Source organism: Peromyscus californicus, unplaced genomic scaffold, assembly GCF_007827085.1.
Source record: "Peromyscus californicus insignis strain IS unplaced genomic scaffold, ASM782708v3 Scaffold_5__1_contigs__length_169319896, whole genome shotgun sequence".
Taxonomy (NCBI): domain Eukaryota; kingdom Metazoa; phylum Chordata; class Mammalia; order Rodentia; family Cricetidae; genus Peromyscus; species Peromyscus californicus.
Window position 1 is genome coordinate 130641169 of NW_026294573.1, and position 26782 is coordinate 130667950.

General features: G+C 39.6%; 1 protein-coding gene across 12 annotated transcripts in view; it reads left to right on the forward strand.

Annotated features, from left to right (window-relative positions):
• Nucleotides 1-3582: 3582 nt before the first annotated feature.
• CUNH8orf34 (chromosome unknown C8orf34 homolog) overlaps nt 3583-26782 on the forward strand; it is a 470016-nt gene continuing 446816 nt past the window's right edge. For 3 of the 12 annotated variants that reach the window (XM_052716413.1, XM_052716416.1, XM_052716419.1), the window contains exon 1: nt 3595-4122. In XM_052716413.1, the coding sequence (XP_052572373.1) occupies nt 4054-4122 (69 nt within the window). In that variant the 5' untranslated portion in view covers nt 3595-4053. Of the gene's footprint in view, nt 4123-26782 lie in introns of all 12 variants that reach the window. The other 9 variants (XM_052716411.1, XM_052716412.1, XM_052716421.1 and 6 more) reach the window with 7 other exon arrangements.

The window sequence follows — 26782 nt, forward strand, 5'->3', positions numbered from 1 at the left end:
AGAAAACTCTCTATGTTCACTCCCCTTGAATGGGCAGATTGCTTATAGGTGCTGTGTTCTTTGGGAAAGTGCTTGTCCCCATGCGTTGCAAAGTGAGAAGGTAAGAATCATTAAGGAAAGGGCAGACTACACTTCAGGGCTCAAAAGTCTCAGTTCAAGAGACCTGCAGAGAATGTCTCTGTTGTCTGGCCTCTGTATTGAAGCAATTTCAAGAGGTCACATTGCTCATTCCTCTGAGCTGGGTCAATTGGACTTCACCGCTGTTCCCTGTCTTTCATTGAAAATCATTTGTTTAAGGAACTGTGCAAGGTGTCTTACAAATGGAGTTAGACAAGGGTTTTAGCACATTCTACAAATTGGATTCTGTATACTTGTAAATTATGCTGACAGGCACTCTGAGAACACAATGAGGTCAACCAGCCTTACTAAAAATGGCCTTTTGTGCTGAACACAATCCCAAAATGGAGAAGAGATCCCAAAGACACCAAATTAATGTGGACAGAAAACGCTTGCTCAATTCAATCCAAGACTAGGATTAAATTTCAATCAATCTTTTAAAAATATTTATTCTTATTATTTTTAATTATGTTTATGTTTGTCTGTCTGAAGGATCAGCTCACTCTGGGGCTAGAGTTACAGGTGTTTGTGAACAGTCTGGCCTTGATGCCAGGAAGCGAGCTCTTCTTGGTGAAAGATCAGCACGGCTTCCTAACAGCTGAGCCACTTCTCCAGCCCCCTAACGAACCACGGCAGGAATTAGTGATCAAAACTGTTAAGATGCAGAGTCCCAGGATTCTACAGATAAGGTTATGAAGAACTTACCATATGAAAATATATTGCATTTTGTAAGTGTAAGAAAATTATTAAAACGTAATTTATAATTTTAGTAGTTTGCAGTTTTAGAGGACAAGATATACAACGAAGTGAGACAAAACAGACTGAAGTACTATGAGTTTAGCCTAAAAGTTCACTGATGGACTGACTGAACCAATCTATTAAAATTTAACTCATTCATTATCATCATGGAGTGCCACATCCTTAGATGGAGCCCTCTCCATAGGATATGCCAATACTGATAAGCCCAGTTACTTACTAATTTCTACACTATAGGGTATAGGATGAAAATGGGCTCCACTTGAGAACCAGAGGGTCTGAATTAAAACACAGACCAACTAATTTTACAGTAGGTGGCTTGATTAAGTAACTCCCATCTCCCAACTTTATTCCAGAAATCAGTGCCATTATTTATTTCCTTCTGCTATCTCATTTCACATGCAGTTAATCAACAGATTAGTTCTTATGCATGTCTTGATAAAAATCTCATCTCCTCATCCCAAACCCTAGTCCTAACCCCAGCTGTCATAATTTATTATGGAATAGGGACCCCAAATAATCACTTCCTATCACCTACAAGATATGTCACTACCAAGCAAGACATTTAAGACTGTAGTGAACCAAAAGCTGATTTTTTTTTTACTTCATGCAATCCTTATCTGTGTTCATCCCCATGCTTCTCCAACACTAGCCTGTTGCATGACTATGCACTTTTACATGGTAGTTTTTAATGTTGAAGTTTGAAATTTCATCCCCAATCTCACTCCTCCAGTCTCAGCTAGGAAACCAAATGTTTACTCTTCCAACACTTTGTATGGATACCATCTTCTTTATGAAACATGCATTGAGGACACTGGACACAACAATCCTCACAGCATCACTCAAGGAAATTGTAGCCACAGTACATCTCTTTATCCCTCTATTAGCATACCACCATCTGTATAGGTGTCAATTATCTCAAGAGGACTAAAAACCAGAGGACAAATGAGGGACATACATTTTGTCTTTGAAGTTTCCAGTCTTCATACAATGTCTACTGTGGAGAAGCTGTGCAAAAAATACTTCCAGTAACAATGACATCAGATTTTGTGAGAAATGGAAAGAACCATGCTTTGGGGTAGAGGGTAGCATATGTTATAGGACCAGAGAGACTTTGAAAATGTTTCAGTTTTGTAAGCTTGGGATGCTTGGAGATGAACATATGTAGTTAGCATATCAGTATGGGTGTTCTTTAATGTATAAACCTTTGCCAGCTCAAGCTTTGTCTTTTCCAGTCAAGACTCTTGATGTAATACTCCCAAGCTTGGTGAATAATTATTTATTGTATTATTTGGTTTAACGAAAGATATTCATCATCTCTCTTAGAGGAAGAAGGTGTACTTTGGAGAAGACCCTGTCCTTATCCTGAAGTATGATGTTCAACTTAAAATACTTGGGCCTTTAAGTGACTCACAGGGCTTCCTTCCAACTCTACAACATATTTCACAGAAATATTGGTATGCACGTTGTATATTCAATATCTCCTGAGCATACTACAAAGTACGTAAGTATAGTTTTGACCCGTAACAGAAAACGTGTGACAGCCCTTGACACTTCACAGCTTTTTACTCCTTCCTGCCCACAGCAGGTCATCCCAGGCTGGCTGCAAAAGTAACAGCTTGGACATCTTTCCACCCCAAATTGTGTCTGCTTCAGTTTACCAGTGGCAATTAACATCCTAGCCCCTCTGCTAGATTTCTTATATGTGATTTATTAAAGGTAATTACTATAATACTTCTTGAAATGACTGTTCTCATCTTAATTATTGCACGTTGCCAGGATATGTTAAAATAGAGAGAGGCATGGACAGTAGTAAAGACACGAGTCACGGAAATCTGGACCACAGTGGGGAAAAGAAAGAAGAAATCTAGACTGTAGCCGTCGACTTTAAGGAAACCATTGTCTATTATTGTAGAGACAACAAGCAGCTTTAGTATAAATGTTTGATTTGGCAATACATAATGGTTTGGAACTAGGGAAATTGTCTTTGAGGCTTCAGTGCTTTATATCGTATTTTTTTAAAAATTACAAAGAACTCAACGGAGAACCCTGTGATATCTGTAGATCTTCAATCTGAAAATCCCTGCATAAGCAGAAGGTATTAGGGGGAAAGTGAGGTGCTCTGGAAGGATCTAGAGGAAGCACTTCCAGCTGGAAGCTCGCTCAGAGCCTCTGAGCCCTAGCTAGAGGCATAACAGACAGAATTGAAGGCGTGGGCAGAAGAGCAAACTTGGAAGCAGAGAGCTGGCTCGCTTTTGTTTCATCTCTGTACCAAATGCCCAAGGGTTGCTTCCAGCCCTTGGGTGTATGCGCTTTGGGAATTTTCAGTCAGTTCTCAGCGTGTAACGCCAACTGACTTGCTCAAGGCCAAGCCAGATATCTTTTACTCCTCCTCCTCCTCCTCCTCCTTCTTCTTCTTATTTTAAAGATAAGCAACTTTGTTTTCTAGGCAAAACCCACCCACTTGTTTTCATTTCTGGCTTTCTCTCATCCCCGGCTAGTGAAGGCAGAGCATGTGCCCAGGAGAAGACCACCCTGGGTAGTGAGGACCATCCTCTTTAGAACTGCGGTTGTAGCTGCCAAGGAGTAGCCAACAAGCACCAGATTTATGTGCACTTTGAAAGAAGCACCTTTACCATTGGCTTTTTGAGCAGCGCTGTCGCTAGGGAGCGAGCACCGCCTCGGGGAGCAGCCTGGGCACTGGCTCCTGGCAGCCCCGGAGCAGGGCGCACACCGTGGCGCGCTTTGGGCGGCTCCGCGCGCTGTCGCCCCTGCGACCGGCACTGTCCCCCAGCTCGGCTTCCAGAGTCGCTGCATAGACTCTCGCCTCTGGCCACCGGCTCCTACTGCTGCCGCCCAGAGGACAGACGAGCCTCTGCCCGTGATTTCCCCGCGGCGCGGCGCTGCGGAAAGCGGAGCGGGTGGGCGCGAGCTGCAGGACGCGATGGAGTTCTCCCCTCGCCTCGGAGTTGCCTGAGTTAGTAGAACCTCGCGGGGTTCCCTGCTCCCTGCTCCCTGTTTCCTTCGGGCTCCCGGCTCATCATTCACTCGGTTGCTGCCCACCGCTGTGCCAGGGAGCCCAGGCTCCAGACCTCTTGTCCCGGGTACATTTGGGGGCAAAGGAGGGCTAAACCCAGCCAAGGCGCACTGTCTTCTCTCCGCGGACCCATCTTTTTCTCCATGGCGTCTCGTCAACAAACCCGAATCCAGGCTTACCTGGAGAAAAACAAGATCGGTCCTCTGTTTGAGGTAAGGATCCCTGGTGGGGAACGACCTCGCTGCCTTTTGGGGTTGGGGTGCAGAAATACAATCAGAATCCCCCTAAGTGAAGGTAGGGTGCAGAGCAAATGCGCGCGAGAGGGAGCCCTGCCCGGCTAGCTGTTCTGGAAGGCGGCCGGCGGCACTTGGCCAGTTACCTGGACACTGACAGGTGCGCTCTGGAGGGTCCAACCTTAGTCTAGCAGGACAGTTGGAGCCATCTGACTGTCCTGCATCTAGTAGCCATATGGTAGGGCTCACACAGGGTGAGACATGTTCAGTTCAGATGTACATCTTCTGACTGTCTTACACACACACACACACACACACACACACACACACACACACACCTGGAATTCACACTCTCTTGAATTTTAATTTTTTTCTTTTAAATATGGGCAGTAATAGAACCTGAAAAGATGGAGGAAGTGCCCATGGAGAAAGAATATGTTAAACTGGAGGGAAGCTGGTCCATTGGGAACCTGACAGTGATCTGTGGCTGTAACTGGAGTCCTTTGCATAGCAGAACCTACCTGTGTTCAGAGAGGAAAGGGGCAGAGAAGGGTTTTAGGAAAGCATGCCTGTTTTCTGAGGAGGCTGTCTTGAGTTGTTTTCTTTTGCCTTCAAATAATTGACTACAAAAAACACAGGGGAGGTAAAAAGAACGGGAGCAAGAGCAAAATTGCGACCTAGGTGCAGAAAACTGGGTACTCTCTCGCTGAGTCCTCAGGTTGCCAGGGTGCTGGCTGGGTGCTGGAGATTGGGGAGTGAGGTCAGGTATTCGGGTGGCAAGGCTCACCAGGGAGGGATGCCCCAGGTTCCTTACTCTCGTGGTGGTCCACTATTCTAGATGAGCACCAGCTAGAGGTGAGCCAGAGGAGGGACCTCCCTCCCTCTCCCAACACACACACCTGGAAAGCAGCTGCAGATCTCTTAGGCTGAAGAGCTGGGGAGAAAGGGGAAGAGGCAGTACTGGCAGCTTCTTGGACACCAGGGTGGCAGAGATCTGCAGAGAGAGAACAGTAATGCGAATTAATGTCTCTGCTTGAAACGGCTCACAGGGCAAGGGGGTCAAGTAGGTCTTTTTTCCGGGGGAGGACAGGTTTCAAGTAATGGCTTTTCAAAATCCTGAAGTTTTCCTGCCCAACCTTAAGTTAATGCGGTAATATCTTGAAAAGTCTGAGCATTGTTCCTACAAAAACTCTGTTAAAGAGACCACAAAGTCTTGCGGGTCTCTTATTTTTTTTTTCTGTTGTTGTTTGTTTCAAAATGCTGGCAAAGGAACTCTTGCTTCTGCTAAATTGGTACCCTCCAGTCCTGTGAGCCTTCCTTTACCCTTAGTGTAATGATTACAAATTACAAGCAGCCTCACATCAGCAAAACATGGAAAGGTAGAAGCTGAATATCAAATAGTATATAAACTGCATCCAAATAACAACACAAACACATTTAGACTGTATTCATTGGCTGGCATCCTGGAATATAAAGCACAATTAGCCTTGGAAAAATAAGGGGATTTCTTTTAATAGACACCCTGATTCTCACATTTTAAAACTCCCATTGTTCTTTCCAAGTGATAATAATGGAATTAACTTTCCACATATTTAGGAAATAAGCTCAGCTTGATATTTATGAGTTGTCTTCTCCTCTTTAATGATCAGTGGCTAATTCCTCACTGAAGTGACAGAGGAAATTGTTTCATGAAAACTTCATCTCTCCTCATCTAAACCCAACACAATTCTTTGCTTTGTATTTTACTGAATGCACATTACAGAATCCCTGTTGGCCTGGGTTGAAGTGATGGGTAGTTAAGTTTTAAGGGCTGATGTGCACTTTCCATAACTGAAGTGATCAAACCATAGGAAGTCCTCTGCTCAGAGCAGGCTGGGCTCAGATGCTCAGGCAACAATTGTGTGATACAGCTTGGCTCTGAGTTAGCCAATGATACACATCTGGGGACTCTCACCGATTTGTCATCGATTTCTCCTCAAGTTAGAGAGTCAGTGTAGAAGTCAGATGTGGTGGCTACACTTGTCATACTGGTACTTGTGAGGCTGCAGAACAGTGATCACCATGGTCACCAGGTCAGTCTGAGCTATACAAATAATTCAAAGGTAGTCTGGGCTCCAGAGCAATGCCTGTCACAAATACAGCAAGCCCCCAAACTAACTAAAGCAAAGCAAAGCAAAGCAAACCAAACCAACCAAACAAAAAACCAGAGTGCAGAATTACAATCTATGAGATAGATGTTGGTGATCTAAAATTCCCGTGACTCAGTGATTCTCAGAACTGACTCGGAAGCTCAGTGGAGGCTCCCTGGGATGTGGACCAAGAGTACTACAACAGATTGCTACAGTTCTTGGGCCACATTTTCAGAAATAATAATGCAAGCTTCAATTTCCTTTAATAACCCACCAGTTAAAATAGGCATCTCACATGCTTATCACCCACACTGTTGTCTGGAGGGTCAAGAGTTAGTAGCACAGAGTTCTTCGGTTATCAAAACATGCAGTATCTGAAAGTGTGTCCCACTGTGGGCTTTGTGTGTGAGGAATGTTAGGAGAAACACTTTTTTCTTTCAATAGTGAAATACTTTAAAGAGAGCTTATTACATTTATTTAAAGAATATCAAATAGGAAAGATAACCTCCTCCTTGGTTGGATGTTATCTGGATTTTCTGAATTTTTTTTAAGACTACACAGCCATGGCTATCCTGGCTAGAGCTTCATAGGTAGACCAGGTTGGCTTCCCAGGGATCCACTTGCTTCTGCCTCCCAAATGCTGAAATTAAAGGCTTGCTTCACTATGCCAGGCTTGAATTTTTTAAAATTTGCTTACTCAGTTTCTGCACGTAGTTTATCTCTTAGTATTGGCTTTATCACTAATACTTTGTCATGTGTGATGCTTTAAAAAATGCTGTATTCACCTCCAAAATAAATTGAAACTAACTTTGATTTGAAGTGATCTAGAAACATACATTCAAACTGCCTTTAAATATGACTAAAATCAGTTTGAAGCATTACAAACCGTGCCTTAACAATCGTTGCATAAGAGTCCTGAGTGATGATATTTTAAAAGATTATGAGCATACGTAAGATGAAAATGACTTGCATTCCACAAACTCTGAAATTTATGTAGCATGTAATAATTTCCATTTCCCTTTGGCTTATTAAAGACAGGCAAGCAGTCTGGGCATTTAGTTTATCAGGAGTGTTTCACAGAGCTGTCATACCATAGAACTGTAACTTTGCTCACTTTAAAATTTACATATAAGTTCTTATTTAACTGGTAAGGTATAAAACAGTTCATGTCCCATGAAAGTGGAGTAGTTTTATAACGTATGTACAGTGTGTGGTGTGAAAACAGAGTTGTATCAAACCCCAAGGCCAGTATGTTGATATCTTTAAAAAAAATACAGTGCTTAGAAATTCTGCACCTGAATTGCCTGACATTTACCTGCATAGGGAACTAGCATGGCCCCTTTTGTCTCTAGTAGAAACTATTTAACTTAGTTCCTGAGAAATTATGTGATGTGGAGCATCAAAATCTCTCATTTTTCATACAAGAGCTATGCACTTTCTGTTTTCACCCATTTTCATTAAATATACAGTAATTATTTACTGGTTACTAGTTGGAAAGATACTCAAGGTAGCCATGCATGCATGCTGGTTCTAGCTTCACCTGAGAGTATGACATCCTGAACTAGTTCAAAGTAGAATAGTAAGGACACTCACATATTTTCACAGAAATTTCAAGTCTATGTGTGCTGACTGTGTGGCCAGCTAAACTCACTATATTTCTTTGAGTGTGGTCTAACTCTTTCCAAGTAGAATGGAGTCACTTTCTCATCACATTCATAGTTCAGTGTCCTACTACTCATATGGCCTAAATTTGTATGAACTGATTTGCTGCATACAGGGTGAGTTGGACTCATGACCAGATCTGGGGCATCCTGGGACCCGTCTTTGTACATTATGCTATTGTACTGCTTGCTCATCTCTGGTACCTACACATATGGAAGCCCAAACTCCAGTCTGCTTCCATCCTTCCCAAACTCATGACTTTTCTTGGTTAATATAAGTTATAGTCTGAAAAGTATGCCCTGTTCTTGTTATGGAGCCGTCCTCGATGTGGAGATGTACACATGGTGATGGCTGTGGTTGGCATATGGCTATATAGGGTACAGGAGGCTACAAGTCACTCCTTGCTAAACTCAAGAGGTGAGCTCCATGCCCACATAATTCTGAAAGACTTATGTAATTTTAGTAAAATGCTTCCAGGGGAGAAGTCATAAAAATAACAGCTTGATACTTAGAAAGTCTTCAAGTTAATGATAAGCCAATACATTTTTGGAGCAACTTGTCAGAGATTACCCTCCAGATCTTGAATTTATAAAGACTTTTCTTGTTTCTAAATTTATATTAATCTTTATAATCCTGGAACAGTTAGAGAACCATATATAAGATAAGATATTCATTTAAATAAAGTTTTTCTAAGTCAAAGTTAATACATTTCTATTAATTTACCTTAAAATAATCTTAAAAATGTATATGACATGTTTTAGGATATTAGTCCATTTATTTTTCAATTATACCTCATTCTGTCTTCTTTTCAGTTAGTTTATAAGGAAATAAAATGACTCCAAAATGAAATAGTGCTGGGGATGTAGCCCAGTGGGAAGCACTTGCCTTTTATACACAAGGTCTGTTTCAGTCCTGAGCACTCCTGTCACCAACAAAAGAAGATAAAAGCCAACCAAAAAATCCCATAAAACAAACTTTAAATAGCTTATCACATAATTTTAAAAATAATGAAAGATGCACACAAAAATGGTATCAACATATTTGAAGACGTTAGTAATGTCTCAGTGTTTGAAAGTCTATTCTAAGAAACTGTGACCCATGGAAATATGGGGCTTTGAAAATAATCTGGGCCTCCTTATTTCCTTAATATTTAGAATAACAGCCGTCAGGCAGAATCATACAATGAGCACAGCTAGGTGGGGCAGGTGGCTATGTGGACAAGATTCAGGGGCTGAGTGGAGCAATTGCTTGGCAGGACCAACACATTTTTTATATATGACATAATATAGGCATTGAGAAAGGAATTGCATTTATTGAAAATTATGCAAGCCAGTTTTCTCCCTGTTGAAGATATGAATCAGATTCAAAATGCAGAAAAGCTTGAATGTTAGAATAGAATTACAGGTACTGTGTAATCTCAGGACTTTCAATAACAGATTTGGAGATTTTAATTGCACTAAGATGTCTGCACCCCATTCATATCCTTGCTCTGTTTACTGTGAGAAGTGGGAATAGCAACATCGAGTAGCAAGGAACACACTTGGTACCCAGATTGTGGTGTCTAAATATCCTTCCCTGCTAGAAGAACCAGGTGGGCTGGAGAGATGGCTCAGTGGTTAAGAGCACTGGATGCTCTTCCAGAGGACTCAGGTTCAATTCCCAGCACCCACATGGCAGCTCACAACTGTCTGTAGCTGCAGTTCTAGAGGATTTAACTCCTTCACACAGACATAAATGCAGGCAAAACACAAATGCACGTGAAATAAAATAAATAAAAATCAAATTAAATAAAAGAAGAAAAGCCGGGCGGTGGTGGCGCACGCCTTTAATCCCAGCACTCGGGAGGCAGAGCCAGGCGGATCTCTGTGAGTTCGAGGCCAGCCTGGACTACCAAGTGAGTTCTAGGAAAGGCGCAAAGCTACACAGAGAGACCCTGTCTTGAAAAACCAAAAAAAAAAAAAAAAAAAAAAAAAAGAAGAAGAAGAAGAAGAAGGTATCCCTGGAGGAATGGTTGACCTCAGGTTTGCATAAGATGAATGAACTCGGGCCATCTTCCACCAGAAAGTAGTGTGTAGGGTGATGAGGTTGTCACAAGGACAGAGATACTAGTCTGAGGAAGCTCCAAAGCCACAGTCAAATGAGATCACAATACTGAATTAAACTAACAGTTTATCATACCGGATAAAATAGAATATTTTATTTCACTAAGAGTTAATGGACTACAGAATGTGTTTGATTCATGGAAGAAGAGAAAAGTTAATCAGTAGAAGTCCAGTAAGAAACATTTGATTGAGAAAATCACTACTTCCTCCTAACTCAGGCAAGAAAATGTGCTTGGTGCTGAAACTGATAAGTGAAAGTTGGATGAATGATAAGATGTTATGTATTTCCCAGGAATTTTGCTACAAAATATTTACTAATTATAAATGAGAAGGTAACCTTCCAGTAAAGAAGCCTGGCGCAGACCGTTTTCTTCAAAAGATAATGTTTCCAACCAGCTGGTAGGGTCTTGTACACTTCGTGGACTGACATCATGGGTAAGAAAGGAAAATCTCTTCAAGGACTGGCCTTAGGAAGTGACCAGCACTACAGCCTTGAGGCCTGTGGTGTCTGAGCCCACTGGTCTTAAAGATTTTACAGTTGTCTGGAACGCTTCTAGTGACCAGGAGGACCTGCGTTTCTTGGTTCATCACACCATTCTCTCTTCAGCCTTAGTTTCCTATCCTTTCTATTTCTACTTGTTTCCTTGTTCTTCCACTGGCCACTGCCTCAGAACGTCACGTTCTTTCTCTTCAGGAGTCAAGCAGTGAGCCAGATTCCTGCTTTTTCAGTTCAATTTCAACTCCTGTGCCTAGTGGGGCTCAGTCCAGGGGATTATGGGGCTCAGTCCATGAAAAAAGACTTAGGGTCTGCAATGTGAGTTTTCAGTAGGGGAGGCTGGGAACCCAAAGAGCACGTGAGAAGTTAAGGATCCAGTGTTTCTCCAGTGCTGAGTTTGCATTAGAGACAATTGCATGGAAAGATCTATACAACCCAGGTTATTGCTCTCTCTCAAAAAACAAGGAAAAAAATGAAAATCAAAACAAAATGTAGGAAAGTAGGGGAGACCTGGGATGACTGTGGGAGGAGGGGAGAAGGAATATGATCAAAATATATTGTATGGGAAAATGATTTAATAAAAGAAATGAAGCCCACTCCCATGTTATGAGATGGTCCACTGTACTTTCCTATGTCTCTATCTAAATACATAATATTGTCACTAACTTTACATAATTATAAAAGGTTCCATACAATAATTCAACCATATTTACAAGAAAATAGAATGATTTGATTAACAGATCTCCAGAGAGACCAAAGACAATGGAGTAGAGAGAGAAAACCATATAGGAAAAGAACAAGCTTTACTTCTTTAGGTATAGCGCATTCCCGGGTCCTTGGGGTGGAAAAGTCTGTGCAGATCACTTCTCTCTGTCCTCAGTGTGCCAAAGGCCAGTGCTCTCTTAGAAGCAGATAGTGTTTCGTTTGCAGACAAGCTGCTAGCAGCGTTACTCTTTGCCTCTTCTTTGACTGTGAATGGAGACACTGGCAGCCTTGATGCTTTTGTAACAGGGTCTGCTAATCATTCCACAGTCAGTGCCTCTGCCACATTGGTGCCTCTGTTCTCTCTGTTGCTGTGCCTTTGAGTTACCAGCTCACCCAATGCTACTAAGTGTAAGTAAAGGAAAAGCATTTGCAAGAAAACTTTTATTGCAGGAGGTATCTCCCAACCTACTCACTAAGCCTGAGCAACCTGCTCATATAGTTAGAGAAGGGTGTTAGAACCAACTGCAGCACATCTTGCATGGATATCAAGGTTAGTGTTTGCACTGTTCATAAACATACCTCACATACAAATGAAGGTTTGTGCTTGCACAATCATAGCCTTGCCTCCACAACATTGGCCACAGCAGTCCCTCCGTCTTAGGTAGACAAGGTTGAAGAGTTTTCTCGAATTCTGGTAGCTCATAACTCACCCCCCCCCCCCGCATATATACACATAACTTAAAAGTAAATACAAGAAAGAAAAAAGTAGATAAAATAATTGAGTAAACACTTTCTGTAAGGCAATGTATACAGGTAACACAACATCTTTAGGGAAATGCCAGATGAGTGTTCTGCTCACAGAATGAGGATGTCAAAGACAGTGTGGATGATGGTGTGCTCACAGAATGAGGATGTCAAAGACAGTGTGGATGACGGTGTGCTCACAGAATGAGGATGGTAAAGACAGTGTGGATGACGGTGTGCTCACAGAATGAGGATGTTAAAGACAGTGTGGATGACGGTGTGCTCACAGAATGAGGATGTTAAAGACAGTGTGGATGACGGTGTGCTCACAGAATGAGGATGTTAAAGACAGTGTGGATGACGGTGTGCTCACAGAATGAGGATGTTAAAGACAGTGTGGATGACGGTGTGCTCACAGAATGAGGATGGTAAAGACAGTGTGGATGACGGTGTGCTCACAGAATGAGGATGTTAAAGACAGTGTGGATGACGGTGTGCTCACAGAATGAGGATGGTAAAGACAGTGTGGATGATGGTGTGCTCACAGAATAAGGATGTTAAAGACAGAGTGTGGATGATGGTGTGCTCACAGAATGAGGATGGTAAAGACAGTGTGGACGATGGTGTGCTCACAGAATGAGGATGTTAAAGACAGTGTGGATGATGGTGTGCTCACAGAATGAGGATGTTAAAGACAGTGTGGATGATGGTGTGCTCACAGAATGAGGATGTTAAAGACAGTGTGGATGATGGTGTGCTCACAGAATGAGGATGTTAAAGACAGTGTGGATGATGGTGTGCTCACAGAATGAGGATGGTAAAGACAGTGTGGATGACGGTGTGCTCACAGAATGAGGATGTTAAAGACAGAGTGTGGATGACGCTGTGCTCACAGAATGAGGATGTTAAAGACAGTGTGGATGATGGTGTGCTCACAGAATGAGGATGGTAAAGACAGTGTGGATGACGGTGTGCTCACAGAATGAGGATGTTAAAGACAGAGTGTGGATGACAGTGTGCTCACAGAATGAGGATGTTAAAGACAGTGTGGATGACGGTGTGCTCACAGAATGAGGATGTTAAAGACAGTGTGGATGATGGTGTGCTCACAGAATGAGGATGTTAAAGACAGTGTGGATGATGGTGTGCTCACAGAATGAGGATGTTAAAGACAGTGTGGATGATGGTGTGCTCACAGAATGAGGATGTTAAAGACAGTGTGGATGATGGTGTGCTCACAGAATAAGGATGTCAAAGACAGTGTGGATGACGGTGTGCTCACAGAATAAGGATGTTAAAGACAGTGTGGATGATGGTGTGCTCACAGAATAAGGATGTTAAAGACAGTGTGGATGACAGTGTGCTCACAGAATAAGGATGTTAAAGACAGTGTGGATGATGGTGTGCTCACAGAATGAGCATGGTAAAGACAGTGTGGATGACGGTGTGCTCACAGAATGAGGATGTTAAAGACAGAGTATGGATGACGGTGTGCTCACAGAATGAGGATGTTAAAGACAGTGTGGATGATGGTGTGCTCACAGAATGAGGATGGTAAAGACAGTGTGGATGACGCTGTGCTCACAGAATAAGGATGGTAAAGATAGAGTGTGGATGACAGTGTGCTCACAGAATGAGGATGGTAAAGACAGTGTGGATGATGGTGTGCTCACAGAATGAGGATGTTAAAGACAGTGTGGATGACGGTGTGCTCACAGAATAAGGATGTTAAAGACAGTGTGGATGATGGTGTGCTCACAGAATAAGGATGTTAAAGACAGTGTGGATGATGGTGTGCTCACAGAATGAGGATGGTAAAGACAGTGTGGATGACGGTGTGCTCACAGAATAAGGATGGTAAAGATAGAGTGTGGATGACAGTGTGCTCACAGAATGAGGATGTTAAAGACAGTGTGGATGATGGTGTGCTCACAGAATGAGGATGGTAAAGACAGTGTGGATGACGGTGTGCTCACAGAATGAGGATGGTAAAGACAGAGTGTGGATGATGGTGTGCTCACAGAATGAGGATGTTAAAGACAGAGTATGGATGACGGTGTGCTCACAGAATAAGGATGTTAAAGACAGTGTGGATGACGGTGTGCTCACAGAATGAGGATGGTAAAGACAGTGTGGATGATGGTGTGCTCACAGAATGAGGATGTTAAAGACAGTGTGGATGACAGTGTGCTCACAGAATGAGGATGTTAAAGACAGTGTGGATGACGGTGTGCTCACAGAATGAGGATGTTAAAGACAGTGTGGATGATGGTGTGCTCACAGAATGAGGATGTTAAAGACAGTGTGGATGATGGTGTGCTCACAGAATAAGGATGTTAAAGACAGTGTGGATGACGCTGTGCTCACAGAATGAGGATGGTAAAGACAGTGTGGATGACGGTGTGCAGCAACTAGAACTTTCAGCCTGATGATCAGAATGCAAAATTGCACAACTATTTTGGAGAACAATTTGGCAGCTTTATTTCTTCAAACATATTTGTTAGGATCTGGAGAGATGCCTTTGAAGTGAACAGCACTGGTTACTCTTGCAGAGGACCTGTATTCTGTTCCAGAACCCTTGTGGCAACTCATTACCATCTGTATTTTCAATTCCAGGGCATCAAACATTCTCTTTTGGCCTCTACAGACAGTAGGGATACATGTGATACATGTGTGTAAACATACGTGAAACACACATAAAAAACCCTTTAATGCATGTTTATTAGTATATGCTCCTTGTACAAAGTGATGAGTGTCATGATGACATTTTCATTTAACTGTGATGTATTCTTTGACCATATTTGCTCAGTTACCCTCTCACACCGCTTCCTGCTGGTTCACCTTCGTTAGTATTACGTTTTCTGTCTGCCCTGGACCTTCTCTTTTGCTTTCCCTTCCCACCAAATCTAGATCCAAATATGAGAAAAATGTTTCTGAATCTGGCTCATTTATCTTCACATGATGATTTCTTTAATAGTTGTTTAAAATCTCATTATGTCTATATACCACATTTTCTTATCTGTTTGTTGACTTATGGATACTTGTGTTGATTCCATAAGTTGGCTGTTGTAAGTAGTACCAAAATTAATATTAAGATGCAGATATCTCTGTTGCTTAGCTTCTGATGGCCAAAGTTATGAAATATATGTGAATGGATAGTGTACATATATAATATAGTATTATTCAATAAAATATGGATCATTGATGTACACAATACATGCAAATTCCCCCAATAATTATATGAATGAAAAAACTAAAAGCTTATGTATTATGTGAGTTTGTTTATGTAATAGTGGCAAAGTCATAAAAACAGGAAACAGACTTTCGATTTTCAGGCATTGAGAGTTACATAGGGGAATGAGTAAAGTGAGTAGGACTCTGCTTTATCAACACAGGGATTCTCATGGAAATGGCAATGATCCTTGCATTTGAATTCTGTAAGTGTCAATATAGTGGTCGTGGTATTATTCTTTATTTTAAGTGATATTCCCACCAGGGAACAGGAGAATCAGAAATAGGAGATTTCTTTGTATTACTTATCACAATTGCATATGCATCTACAATTACTTCAAAATAAAATTTTAATTAAAATGTTCCTAGTCTGTGCATGGTTAATTTTTAAGCACAGTGATAAAAATACTGAGAAAATAATCTTAAAGGAGGAAGGTGGATTTTGAGTCATGATGTCAGGCCATGGCCACTTGGACTATTTTCTCTCAGGCCTGCGGTGAAAGGTACATCACCGTGAAAGGAATGGGAGGAAGCCCACCGAACTCACGAAGGCTGTGAAACAAAGGAAGAAAGCGGCAGAAGAACGGACAGTGTTTTAGTATTGATGTACCCCCAGGGGCAGGTCTCCAAAGATGAGCTTCCTTCGTCTTGACTCATAAACCTAAAATGTCTGCCTCTTCTGCACAGCACCGTCACCTGGGGAGCAAGCCTTCCATATGTGTGTTTGGGGGGCACATTTAGGTTCTAAACCACAGCATTGTCTCATATATCGTGTCTTAATTCAAAAGGCCTTAGGTTCCATAATGGAACAAATAAAGAAATTCAGAGAATTGGATTACTGGAAGGTAGCATGATCAAAATGTAGATCGACTGGATAAACACAAAGTCTTTAGGCCTTTTCTATATCCAACAAAAATAGCAATAAATCCTTAAATTTAGAAATTGGAAAGTTGTACACTTCCAAGCAAAACAAAACTTACTGATCCTCCAGCTACCCATAAAAACATCACACAATACTGCAGTATATTTACACTACATGATGCAAATTAAAAAGGAATCCAGGAATCCAACATTTTGAAATTGTGTTCCAGTAAATATGAGTGTATTATTCATTTTGATGTGTAAATATAGTTACTCTATTAACATTGCTGGAATTTTTATATTGGAAATTTGTTTAAATTATCATAAATTAAAAGTACTCTTGAGATTAGGTTACCACACTTAAAATGAAAGTTTCAGATCCATCCATTTTCCGGGAAACTTCAAAGTTTCATTTTCTTGTGGCTGAATAAAAGTATATTATGTATATATACCACCTTTTCATGGTCCATTCATCTGTTGGTTCACAATCTAGGGTGATTCCATTTCCTTGCTTTTATGAATAGAGCACATACATGCAAGTAACTCTGTCATGGTTTTCAAATCTTATGGGCATATGCTATGTATTCTCTTTCACATATGGGTACTAGCTTCCAAGGTATATACATGTGTGTGTGTGTGTGTGTGTGTGTGTGTGTGTGTGTGTGTGTGTGTAGCACATGAAACTAGAGGATTATTAATAGAGAAAAAAGTGTCGAGGAAATGAGGAAGGACAATAGGAAAGAACTGTTAGGGTGGAAGGTTAAGGCATGAGGAGGATCAAGGAGATGAAGAACCTGAGGTAGGAGATCACAGCAAGACAGTTATGCTTAAAATACTATAATGAAGCTTTTTTAATGCTAATTTAAACAACACAACTATGAATCAACAAAAAACTCAAGAATTATATGAGTAATTATACATATTAATGTAATTCAGTGTGATAGTGCAAAACATATATACAGCATGTAATAATCAAATTCAATTTTTTCTTTTATACACCCTTCCTTTTCATCCTTTTTAATCTTTGTAGTCACTGTACTACATTCAAATCACTTTTCTTTAGCTTCCACAGATAAGAGAGAAGATACAGTGTGTGTAAGTCAGCTTTCTTTTGCTGTAGCAAGCCCAAGAAATCTCTTTTGAAGAATAGTCAAGATCCTAAGTATAATATGATACTTGAAAAGAACTCTTTGAAACAGTAGTTTCATTTGTAGAAATGTGTTGTACAGAAATCTTTGCACACATGTAAAAAATTTATAAGAATATGAATTGCACAATATTTGAAATGGTCAGAACTTGTGAATAAACTAGTGCCTGTAGATAATAAAATAGTTGGATCAGTTTGAAATCATATTTTGAAATAAATACATCTATTAAAGATAATCAAATTGTTACTCACATGCAGAATTCACATACTGACATTTAAAAGTATAGTTATAGATGAATGAGTCTTAGAATACTAGTGTGCCCTGATACATGCTGAAGTGAAATATAAAAAAGATTTCACATTAAAACATTTAGAATTTACCTCCTTTTGTATGTATAGACACATTTAAAGCGAAGTACGGAGAACCATCGGTTGTGATAGAAATTGGAGAGGGAATCCTTGTCTGCCCTTTGGGAGCATGTTTTAGCTCCCGAATTGTGAGTGTGGGTTTTCAGTGTCTGTGTAAGGGCAGACAGATGTGGCCACAGACCCTGTGCTGGTTTATATTGATTGTCAACCTGATAGAATCAAGTATCACCTCAGAGACAAACCTTTGGGCATGCTTGTGAACAAGTTTCTGGATTAACTTAATTGTATGAAGGATGGATTGAAGAATGTTTCTTTGTACCCTAAATTGAATGTTCTAAAACATTCATATATTGCACTTATATTAAACAATGTAACTAAGTATTTGTGTGTGTATGTGTGTGAAGTGTATATGTGTGTCTGTGCATTCACGTGTGTGGGCACATGTGGGTGCATATGTAGACCAGAAATTAATATCTAGTGTCTTCCTTGGTCACTGCCCACTTTATTTATTAAGGCAGGGTCCTTGGATAAATCTAGAGCTCAGTCACATCTAGTTAAGCTGGATAGCTTGTCCTGAGTGCCGTGAACCTCTGGACTACAGGCAAGCCATCTCCCTTGCCTGGATTTTCTGAACATGCTTGGGATTAACTCTGGTCCTCACGGTTAGGCCACAAGCATTTGTCTTCCTTGCCTTCTCCCAAGCCCCTATATACTCAATTTTATTTGAAAGGATGTTAGACCTGGTAATCATGGTATCTTTCTTTCCCCTCCTTTATTGAAAATAGATTCTTTTCTCACATAATAAACCTTGATTATAGCTTCCCCTCCCTCTACTCCTCCCAGTTCCTCCACCACCACATTCTGTCTCTCATTAGAAAAGAACAGACTTCTAAAGGATAAAAGTAAAATATAAACAAAATAAAATATAATAGTATAAAACAAAAACTAGCACATCAGAGTTGGACTAAGATAAATAAACAGAAGGAAAAGAACCCAAGAGAAGGCACAAGAATCAGAGATCCAATTGTTTGCACTCTAGAATCCCATAGAAACACTAAACTGGAAGCCATAATATATATGTAGGGGACCTGGTACAGACCTTGCAGGCCCTGTGCATGCTGCCCCAGTCTGTGAGTTCATATGAGCTTTGTTCATATTCATGTAAATGTTTCCTTAGTGTCTTCCAACCTTTCTGAATCTAACACCCTTCCCATCTCCTCTTCTGTGGGGCTCCCTGATCCCCGAGGAACAGAATTTAATAGAGAAATCCCGTTTAAGGCTGTGTGTTCCAAAGGCTATCTCTTGGCATAATGACTAGCTATAGGTCTCTGTATTTGTTCCCATCTGCTATGGGAAGAAGTTTCTCTGATGATGGCTGAGCAAGGCACTAAACTATGAGTATAGCAGAATGTCATTAGGAGTCATTTTATAGCTACATTTGGTGGGTTTTTTGTCTTGTTTTATTTTTGTTTGTTTCTTTATTTGTTTGTTTGGAGTGATTTTTTTTTTACCCCAGGACCCTAGGCTATCTAATCTCTGGTTATTGGTCAGGAAATCAGTGTTGGGTACAGATTCAATCTTGTAGAGAGGATCTTAAGCCAAATTAGGTATTGGTTGGTTACTCCCATGAGCTTTGTGCCACCATTGCCCTAGCATATCTTGTAGGCAGGATACCATTGTAGATCACAGCCTTTGTGGCTGGCTTGGTATTTATGTTTCTCTTTTGGTAACATGCAGAGGACCTTCCTGTACCAATGACACTAGGACTACGGGGTGAAGGCTCTATGTAGGCACCAGTTCAACTTCTTCATATTCAGTGAGTTGTGTAGGTATTGTCTTCAGCAATGGAGGCTTGATGTCAGTTTGTGGGGAGTGACCTATATTCTTGCCAACAGCCTGAGTTGTTTAGGGATTCCTATGGGACGCCTTTGGCCAACAACTCAATTAGATGTTACACAATCCTGTTCTATAAACTTAATTTGGTGACAAGAGATGGCCAGTTAAGACTGTATCCTCCATTATTTGTTAATTTCATTTAGAGTGCATATATATATATATATATATATATATATATATATATATATATATATAAGGAGGTTTATACTTTATTAGGTTTTCATATTACCCCTCAAGTGCCCTATTTAGCTATCTCTTGCCATATTCACTCCCTCATCTTCCCTTTTCCTTCTCCTCTTCACTTTAACCTTCCATTCCAACCTCTCCCCCATCCATCCATAACTCTATTCTATTTCTTTTTCCTAAGAAGATGAGAACTATTTTACCTTCAAGTCCCCTACTCTATTCCTACCATCTGTGGTTCTATGGATGTAGCTTGGTTATCACTGACCTAACAGCTAATATCTACTTATAAGTGAATATATACCATAATTGTCTTTCTGGGTTTGGGATACCCCACTCAAGATGATTGTTTCTAGTTCTATCCATTCATCTGTAAATTTCATGACTTATTTTTTTTGATAGCTAAGTAATACTCCATTGTGTAAGTGTACCACATTTTCTTTACCCATTCTTCTGTTGAGGGACATCTAGGTTGTTTTCAATTTCTGGTTATAATGAATATAGCAGCAATGAAAATGGTTGAGCAGGTGTCTCTATGGTAGGATGAAGCATCCTTCAGGAATATGCCCTAGAGTGGCATAGCTGCACCTCGAGGTAGATTGATTTTCATCTTCCTGAGGACCACTGACTTCCATAGAGGTTGTAAAAGTTTGCACTTCTATGAACAATGAAGGAGTGTTCCCCTTACTCTGCTTCCTCACCAGCGTGTCACTTGTTTTATTCATCTTAGTCATTCTGACTAGTGTAAAATGAAATCTCAAAGTAGTTTTGATTTGCATTTTTGATAGCTAAGGATGCTGAACATGTCTTTAAGTGTTTCTCAGCCATTTAAGTTTTCTCTATTGAGAATTCTCTAGTACTGTACCCAGTTTCTAAGTTGGGTTATTTTTTCTTGATATTTAGTTTCCTGAGTTCTTTATATATTTTGGATAATAGTCCTATATACGTTTGTCCAAATGATGGTGTCCTTTGCCTTACAGAAGCTTCTCAGTTTCATGAGGTCCCATTGATTAATTGTTGTCCTTAGTGCCTGCATTAACAATGTTCTATTTAGAAAATATTTTGCTGTGCCAATGTGTTCAAGGCTATTCCCCACTTTCCCTTCTATTAGGTTCAGTGTAATTGGTTTTATGTTGAGGTCTCTGATCCACTTGAACTTGAATTTTGTGCAAGGTGGTAAGTATGGATTTATTTGCATTCTTCTACATGCAGACATCCAGTTTGACCAGCACCATTTGTTGTTCTGGGACATTTGTTTGCACTGTGAAACCTAGAGACCGTGTCAATAAAATCAACCTTGGATCAGGGGGTAGAGCCAGCAACTAGTTGACAGGAATTAACCATAGAGAGTACGGAGGAGCCAGGGAGATGGATAGACTCACAGGAAGGAGTAGGGAGGGGCTTGGAATTTCACTGATTTTTGGTTTGGGACTGTTGGAGAGACACTCTCTTGCTGGGTCTCTGGCCAGAAAGGAAGGTCGGCTGGTTGCCTCTCAGCCTCTCTGCTCCAGCAGGTTTTCACCCCAACATTTGACTCCAGGGACTTTATTGATAAATAGAACAACTTAGATAAAAGCAGCAATTTGTTGAAGATGCTGTCTTTGCCCAGTGTATATTTCTGGCTTCTTTATCAAACATCAGGTGTCCATAGGTGTCTAGATGTATGTCTGTGTCTTTAATTTAATCCCATTGATCAACATATCTGTTTTTGTTTTAATACCATGCTATTTTTATTACTATAGCTCTGTAGTATGAATTGAAATTGGGGATAGTGATACCTCCAGCAGATCTTTTATTATGCAGGATTGTTTTAGCTATCTCCATTTTTTTTTAGTGTGTTTTCATAAGAAATTGAAAAATTTCCTGTCAAGATCTGTGAGGTATTATGTTGAAATTTTGATGGGGAGTGTGTTGAATCTGTAGATTGCTTTTGGTAGGATGGCCATATTTTACTATATTAATCCTACTTATCCATGAGCATGGGAGATCTTTTCAGCTTCTGATATCTTCAATGACTTGTTATTTTTTATTATACATTATTATTATATTGCTTGGTTTCCAAGATAGTTTGTATTATTTAAGGCTACTATGAAAGGCGTTTTTTCCCTGATTTCTTTCTTAGTCCATTTGTTATTTGTATATAGGAAGGCTGCTGATTTTTGTGAGTTAATCTTTTATCAAGCTAATAGTTGAAAGTGTTTCTCATGTGTAGAAGTTTCCTAATGGAACTTTTAGGACACTTATGCATATTATCATATTATCTGCAAATAAAGAGTTTAATTTCTTCCTTTCAAATTCTATTTTTCTTGTGTGTGTGTTTTTGTTTTTGAAAATACAGGGTTTCTCTGTGTTGCTCTGGCTGTCCTGGAACTCTCATTGTAGACCAGACTGGCTTTGAATTCACAGAGATCCTCCTATGTCTGCCTCCTCCTCCTCTTGAGTCCTGGGATTAAAGGCATGTACCACCACCACCCAGCGCCTTTCAAGTTCTTATCCCTTTAATCTCCTCCAGGTTTTTTTTTATTGTTCTCCAAAAGACTTCAAGTACTATATGGAATATATATTGAGAGAGTGAACAGCCTTTTCTTGTTCCTGATTTTAGTGGAATTGCTTTGATTTTTCTCTCCATTTAAGTTAATGTTGGCTATGGACTTTAAATATAATAAATATTTATTTGTATTAATATAAATAAATAAGACTATAATAAACTGTCTTTATTATATTTAGGTATGTTCCTTGTATCCCTAATCTCTCCAGGACTTTGATCATGAAAGGGTATTGTATTTTTGTCAAAGGCCTTTTCTGCATCTAATGAGATGATCATGTGCTTTTGTCTTTCAGTTTGTATGTATTATGGTGGTTTTACGTATGTTGAACCATCCTTGTATTGCTTGGATGAAGCCTACTTGATCATGGTGGATGATTTCTTTGATGTGTTCTCAGATTCAGTTTGCAAGAATTTTTTTGAAAAAAATTTGAACCTATGTTCTTAAGGACATTTGTCTGTAATTCTCTTTCTTTGTTGGATCTTTATGTGTTTTGGGTAACACAGGTAACTGTGGCCTCACAAAGTCAATTGGAAATGTTCCTTCTGTTTCTGTTTTGTGGAATAATTTGAGGAGTATTGGAGTATTGTCATTAACTCTTCTTTGACAGTCTAGTAGATTTCTGTGCTAACAACGTATGGCAGGCTTTTTTTTGGGGGGGTGTTGGGTGACTTAATGACTCCCTTGGGTTGGTTGTAGGTCTGTTAAATCTTGCTTTAACATTTTAAGTGGTATGTATTAAGAAAACTATTTTGTATAGATTCTCCAATTTAGTGGAGTATAGGTTTTTAAAACATGTCCTTAAGATTCTCTGAATTTCCTGTGTCTGTTATTATGCCCCTCCTTTTTTTTTCTAATTTTGTAATTCTCTCTATGCTTTTTAGCCAGTTTTGATAAGGGTTGGTCAATCTTAATGATTTTTTCAAAGAATCATCTCTTTGTTTCATTGATTCTTTGAATCAGTTTTTTTGTTGTTGCTGTTATTGTTTCTATTTTATTGATTTCAGCCCGGAGTTTATTTCCTTCCATTTACTCTTTTACTGCCTTTTGGATGTGGTTTCTTCTCTGTGTTCTAGAGCTTTCAGGTGTGCTGTTAAACAGCTATTATGAGATCTATTCAATTTATGTGTGTAGGCACTTAGTGCTATGGTTTTGCCTCTTAGAACTGCCATCCTTGTGTCCCTTAAGTCTGAGTATGTTACGTATTCATTTTCATTTGATTCTAGAAAATCTTTACTTTATTTTAGAATTCCTGTCTTGACCCATTTTTCATTTCATAGTGAGTTGTTCAGTTTCCATGAGTTTATAGGCTTTCTGTTGTTTCTGTTATTGTTAATATCCAGTTTTAATCAGAGGTGGTGTTCAGATGGATGCAGGGTGTTATTTAATTTTCTTGTATCTGTTGAGACTTGCTTTGTGACTGAGTTTGTGTTCAATTTTTGGAGACATTTCCATGAGTTCCTGAGGAAAAAAATATATTCTTTTATACTTGGGTAAACTGTTCTGTAAATGTATGTTAGGTCCATTTGGTTTATAATGTCTGATAGCTCCAGAATTTCTCTGTTTAGTTATTGCCTGCATGACCTGTCTATTGGCCAAAGTATAGTATTGAAGTCTCCCACTATCAATGTGTGAGGGTCAATATGTGATTTAGGCTTTAGTAATGTTTCTTTTACAAATGTGGGTGCTCTTGTGTTTGAGTCATAGATGTTAAAATTTGCAGTGTCCTCTTGGTAGATCTTTTCCTTAGATGGGTATGTAGTGTCCTTCTATATCTCCTCTGATTAGTTTTGGTTTAAAGTTTATTTTGTCAGATAATAAAATGACTAAAATTGCATTCTTATTAGGTCCATTTGCTTAAAATAACTTTTTCCATCTTTTTGCCGTGAGGTGATGTTTATCCTTGATGTTAAGGTGTGTTTCTTGGATGTAGCAGAAGGATGACTCCTTTTATTCACATCCATTCTTTTAGTTTGTGTCTTTTTTATTGGAGAATTGAGACCACTGATGTTGACAGATATCCATGTTCCATGATTGTTATTTTGTTTTTGTTGTTGCTGCTGGTGGTTATGTATGCCTGTGTATGTGTGTTTGAATGTATTTGTATATATCCCCTCTTTTGATTTTATTCCTCTTGGATTATTCATTCCCTGTGTTTCCTTGGGTATAGTTAGTTTCCTCCAGCAAACTTATATAGGGCTGTATTTGCAAATAAATGTTGTTTAAATTTGGTTTTATCTTGGACTGTCTGAGTTTCACCATCTATGGTGTTGGAAAGTTTTTCTGGGTATAGTAGTCCGTGCTGATATCTGTGGTCTCTTAATGTCTGCAGCACACCTGTCTAGGCTCTTCTGTCTTTCAGAGTCTCTGTTGAGGATTCAGGTGTTGAGAGTTAGGTATGCCTTTGTATGTTACTTGGTCCTTTTCACTCGCAGCTTTTAATAGTCTTTCTTTGTTCTGTACATTTAATGTTTTGACTATTATGTGGCAAGAGAACTTTGTTTTCTGATCCAGTCTATTTGATGTTCTGTATGCTTCTCACACCTTGATAGGCATCTACTTCTTTAGGCTAGAGAATTTTTCTTCTATGATATTTTTGATAATATTCTTTCTTTGACCTGAGTTTCTTCTCCAGTCTTTATTTCCATCATTCTTATATTTGGCATTTCATAGTGTCCCAGATTTTCTGGGTGTTTTGTGCCATTTTTTTAAGATTTAACATTTTCTCTGACTTATGTATCCATTTCTTCTATCATGTCTTCAATGCTTGAGATTCTTTCTTCCATCTCTTGTATCCTCTTGTTGAAGTTTGCCTCTGTGGTTTGTGTTTGAGTTTCTAAATTTTTCATTTCCATATTTTTCTCAATTTGAGTTTTCTATTGATTCAGTTTATTAATTCTAGGCCCCCTTTCCGATCTTGAAAGGTTTTATTCATTTTGTTCCATTTTTTATGTTTTCATAGATTTCTTTAAGGGATTTAATCATTTCTCCTTTAAGGACCTCTATCATCACAGTCCAAAAAAGGCTGTTTTAAGGTCTTTTTCTTGTACATCAGCTATGTTGGAATATTCAGGGCCTGTTGTGATAGGATTGCCAGGCACTAATGGAGACATATTGTCTTAGATATTATTGATTGCGTTTTTTTACACTGTCATCTAGGCATCTGTGGTTGGGAAAGTTGCAATTCTAGGTGCTGATATCTGGTCTTGTCTTTGTTGATTGGATGTTTTGTTCCTTGGTTTCTATTTCTTCTCTGGTTCTTGGGAGAGTGTAGTGGCTGTGTGTTGCCAGGTAGGAAATTCTTCTAGAGTCCTGATGAGTATGGCCACTGGTGTTACAGAACAATGGGTTTCTGTGTATTGGGAGCTGACACTTAGGAATGGGGATGGGCTGGGGAACATAAAGGGGTTCATAGGAGGGAAGAAATCAGATGCTCCACCAGGATCTGCTTAGTTAATCCCCTAGGAATGGGAGCAGAGAGTGAGGAGAGGCCACAGTAGAAGGTTGTTACAAAGCTGGCGATGAGACTTGGGGAATTAGACTTGGAGGAATGGAGGGAAAGGTAAAGAGCTGCCATTAACTTACTTGTTTTCTTGTGCAGAGTGGCCTGTGGGTTCCCATGGAGTGCTTGCTTGAGCTGGGCCTTGGATTAAGCAATGAATGAGTGGAAGATGGGAAGTTAGGAGGGGAAGATCTGTGGAATACACTGGAGATGGGGGCAGGGAGGAGGAAGGGTGGCTGCAACAGGTGTTCTGTTGCAGAACTGAGGATGCTGCCTCAAGACTGGATTTAGAGAAGCAAAGGAAGGCTTGAAGATCTGCAGTTAGCCTACCTGCTCTTCTGGCCACAGTGAATCATGGATCTTTCAAGGAAATTCATTAGTTTAGAATATTTTATCATGTATTAAATAATTAGAACATCCTTTGCATGTAAAAGTGATTAAAGTATCATTATCTTCTATCAAAGGTGAGTGAATTGATACAAGGAATGCAAATAATGCTCCTTTGCCATTCTTTTTGCATGCAACCAGAGAGGGCAATATATCCATAGTGAGGCCCTGTTTAACTCACCATTATAAATGATTGGCAGGTATATTGTATTTTATCTCTAAGTAGACCTTAGATGTCAGGGTAAAAAATTGTGAATGCTTTCTGGTGCTGTCTATGATGGTGTCTGTTAAAACAGGAAAAGCATAAACTTTTTTATTTTATCCTTCTACAGAAAAAATATTAGTGCAGTAAAACCAACTAGTAAATAGCACCTTGATGATTATTATTTTAACAACTAGAGAAAAATAGTTCACATGCAATTTATTTACCTTTATGTACAGCAAATAACTTTTAATTATGTTCTTAGCTACTTAATTAGCTTATGCTTTCTATGTTAGCACTTGCTTTTAAGAAAGTGAGCAGTATATCAATTCACACAGAAGTGCAAGGTATAAAGTATAACTCTTCCAGTACACTTGCATTTAATAGGAGGAAGTTGCATGATCTATGTCTATGAATATATATATGTATGCATTTTTGTTTGGGTACGTATATATGTGTGTATGTACCTACCTATCA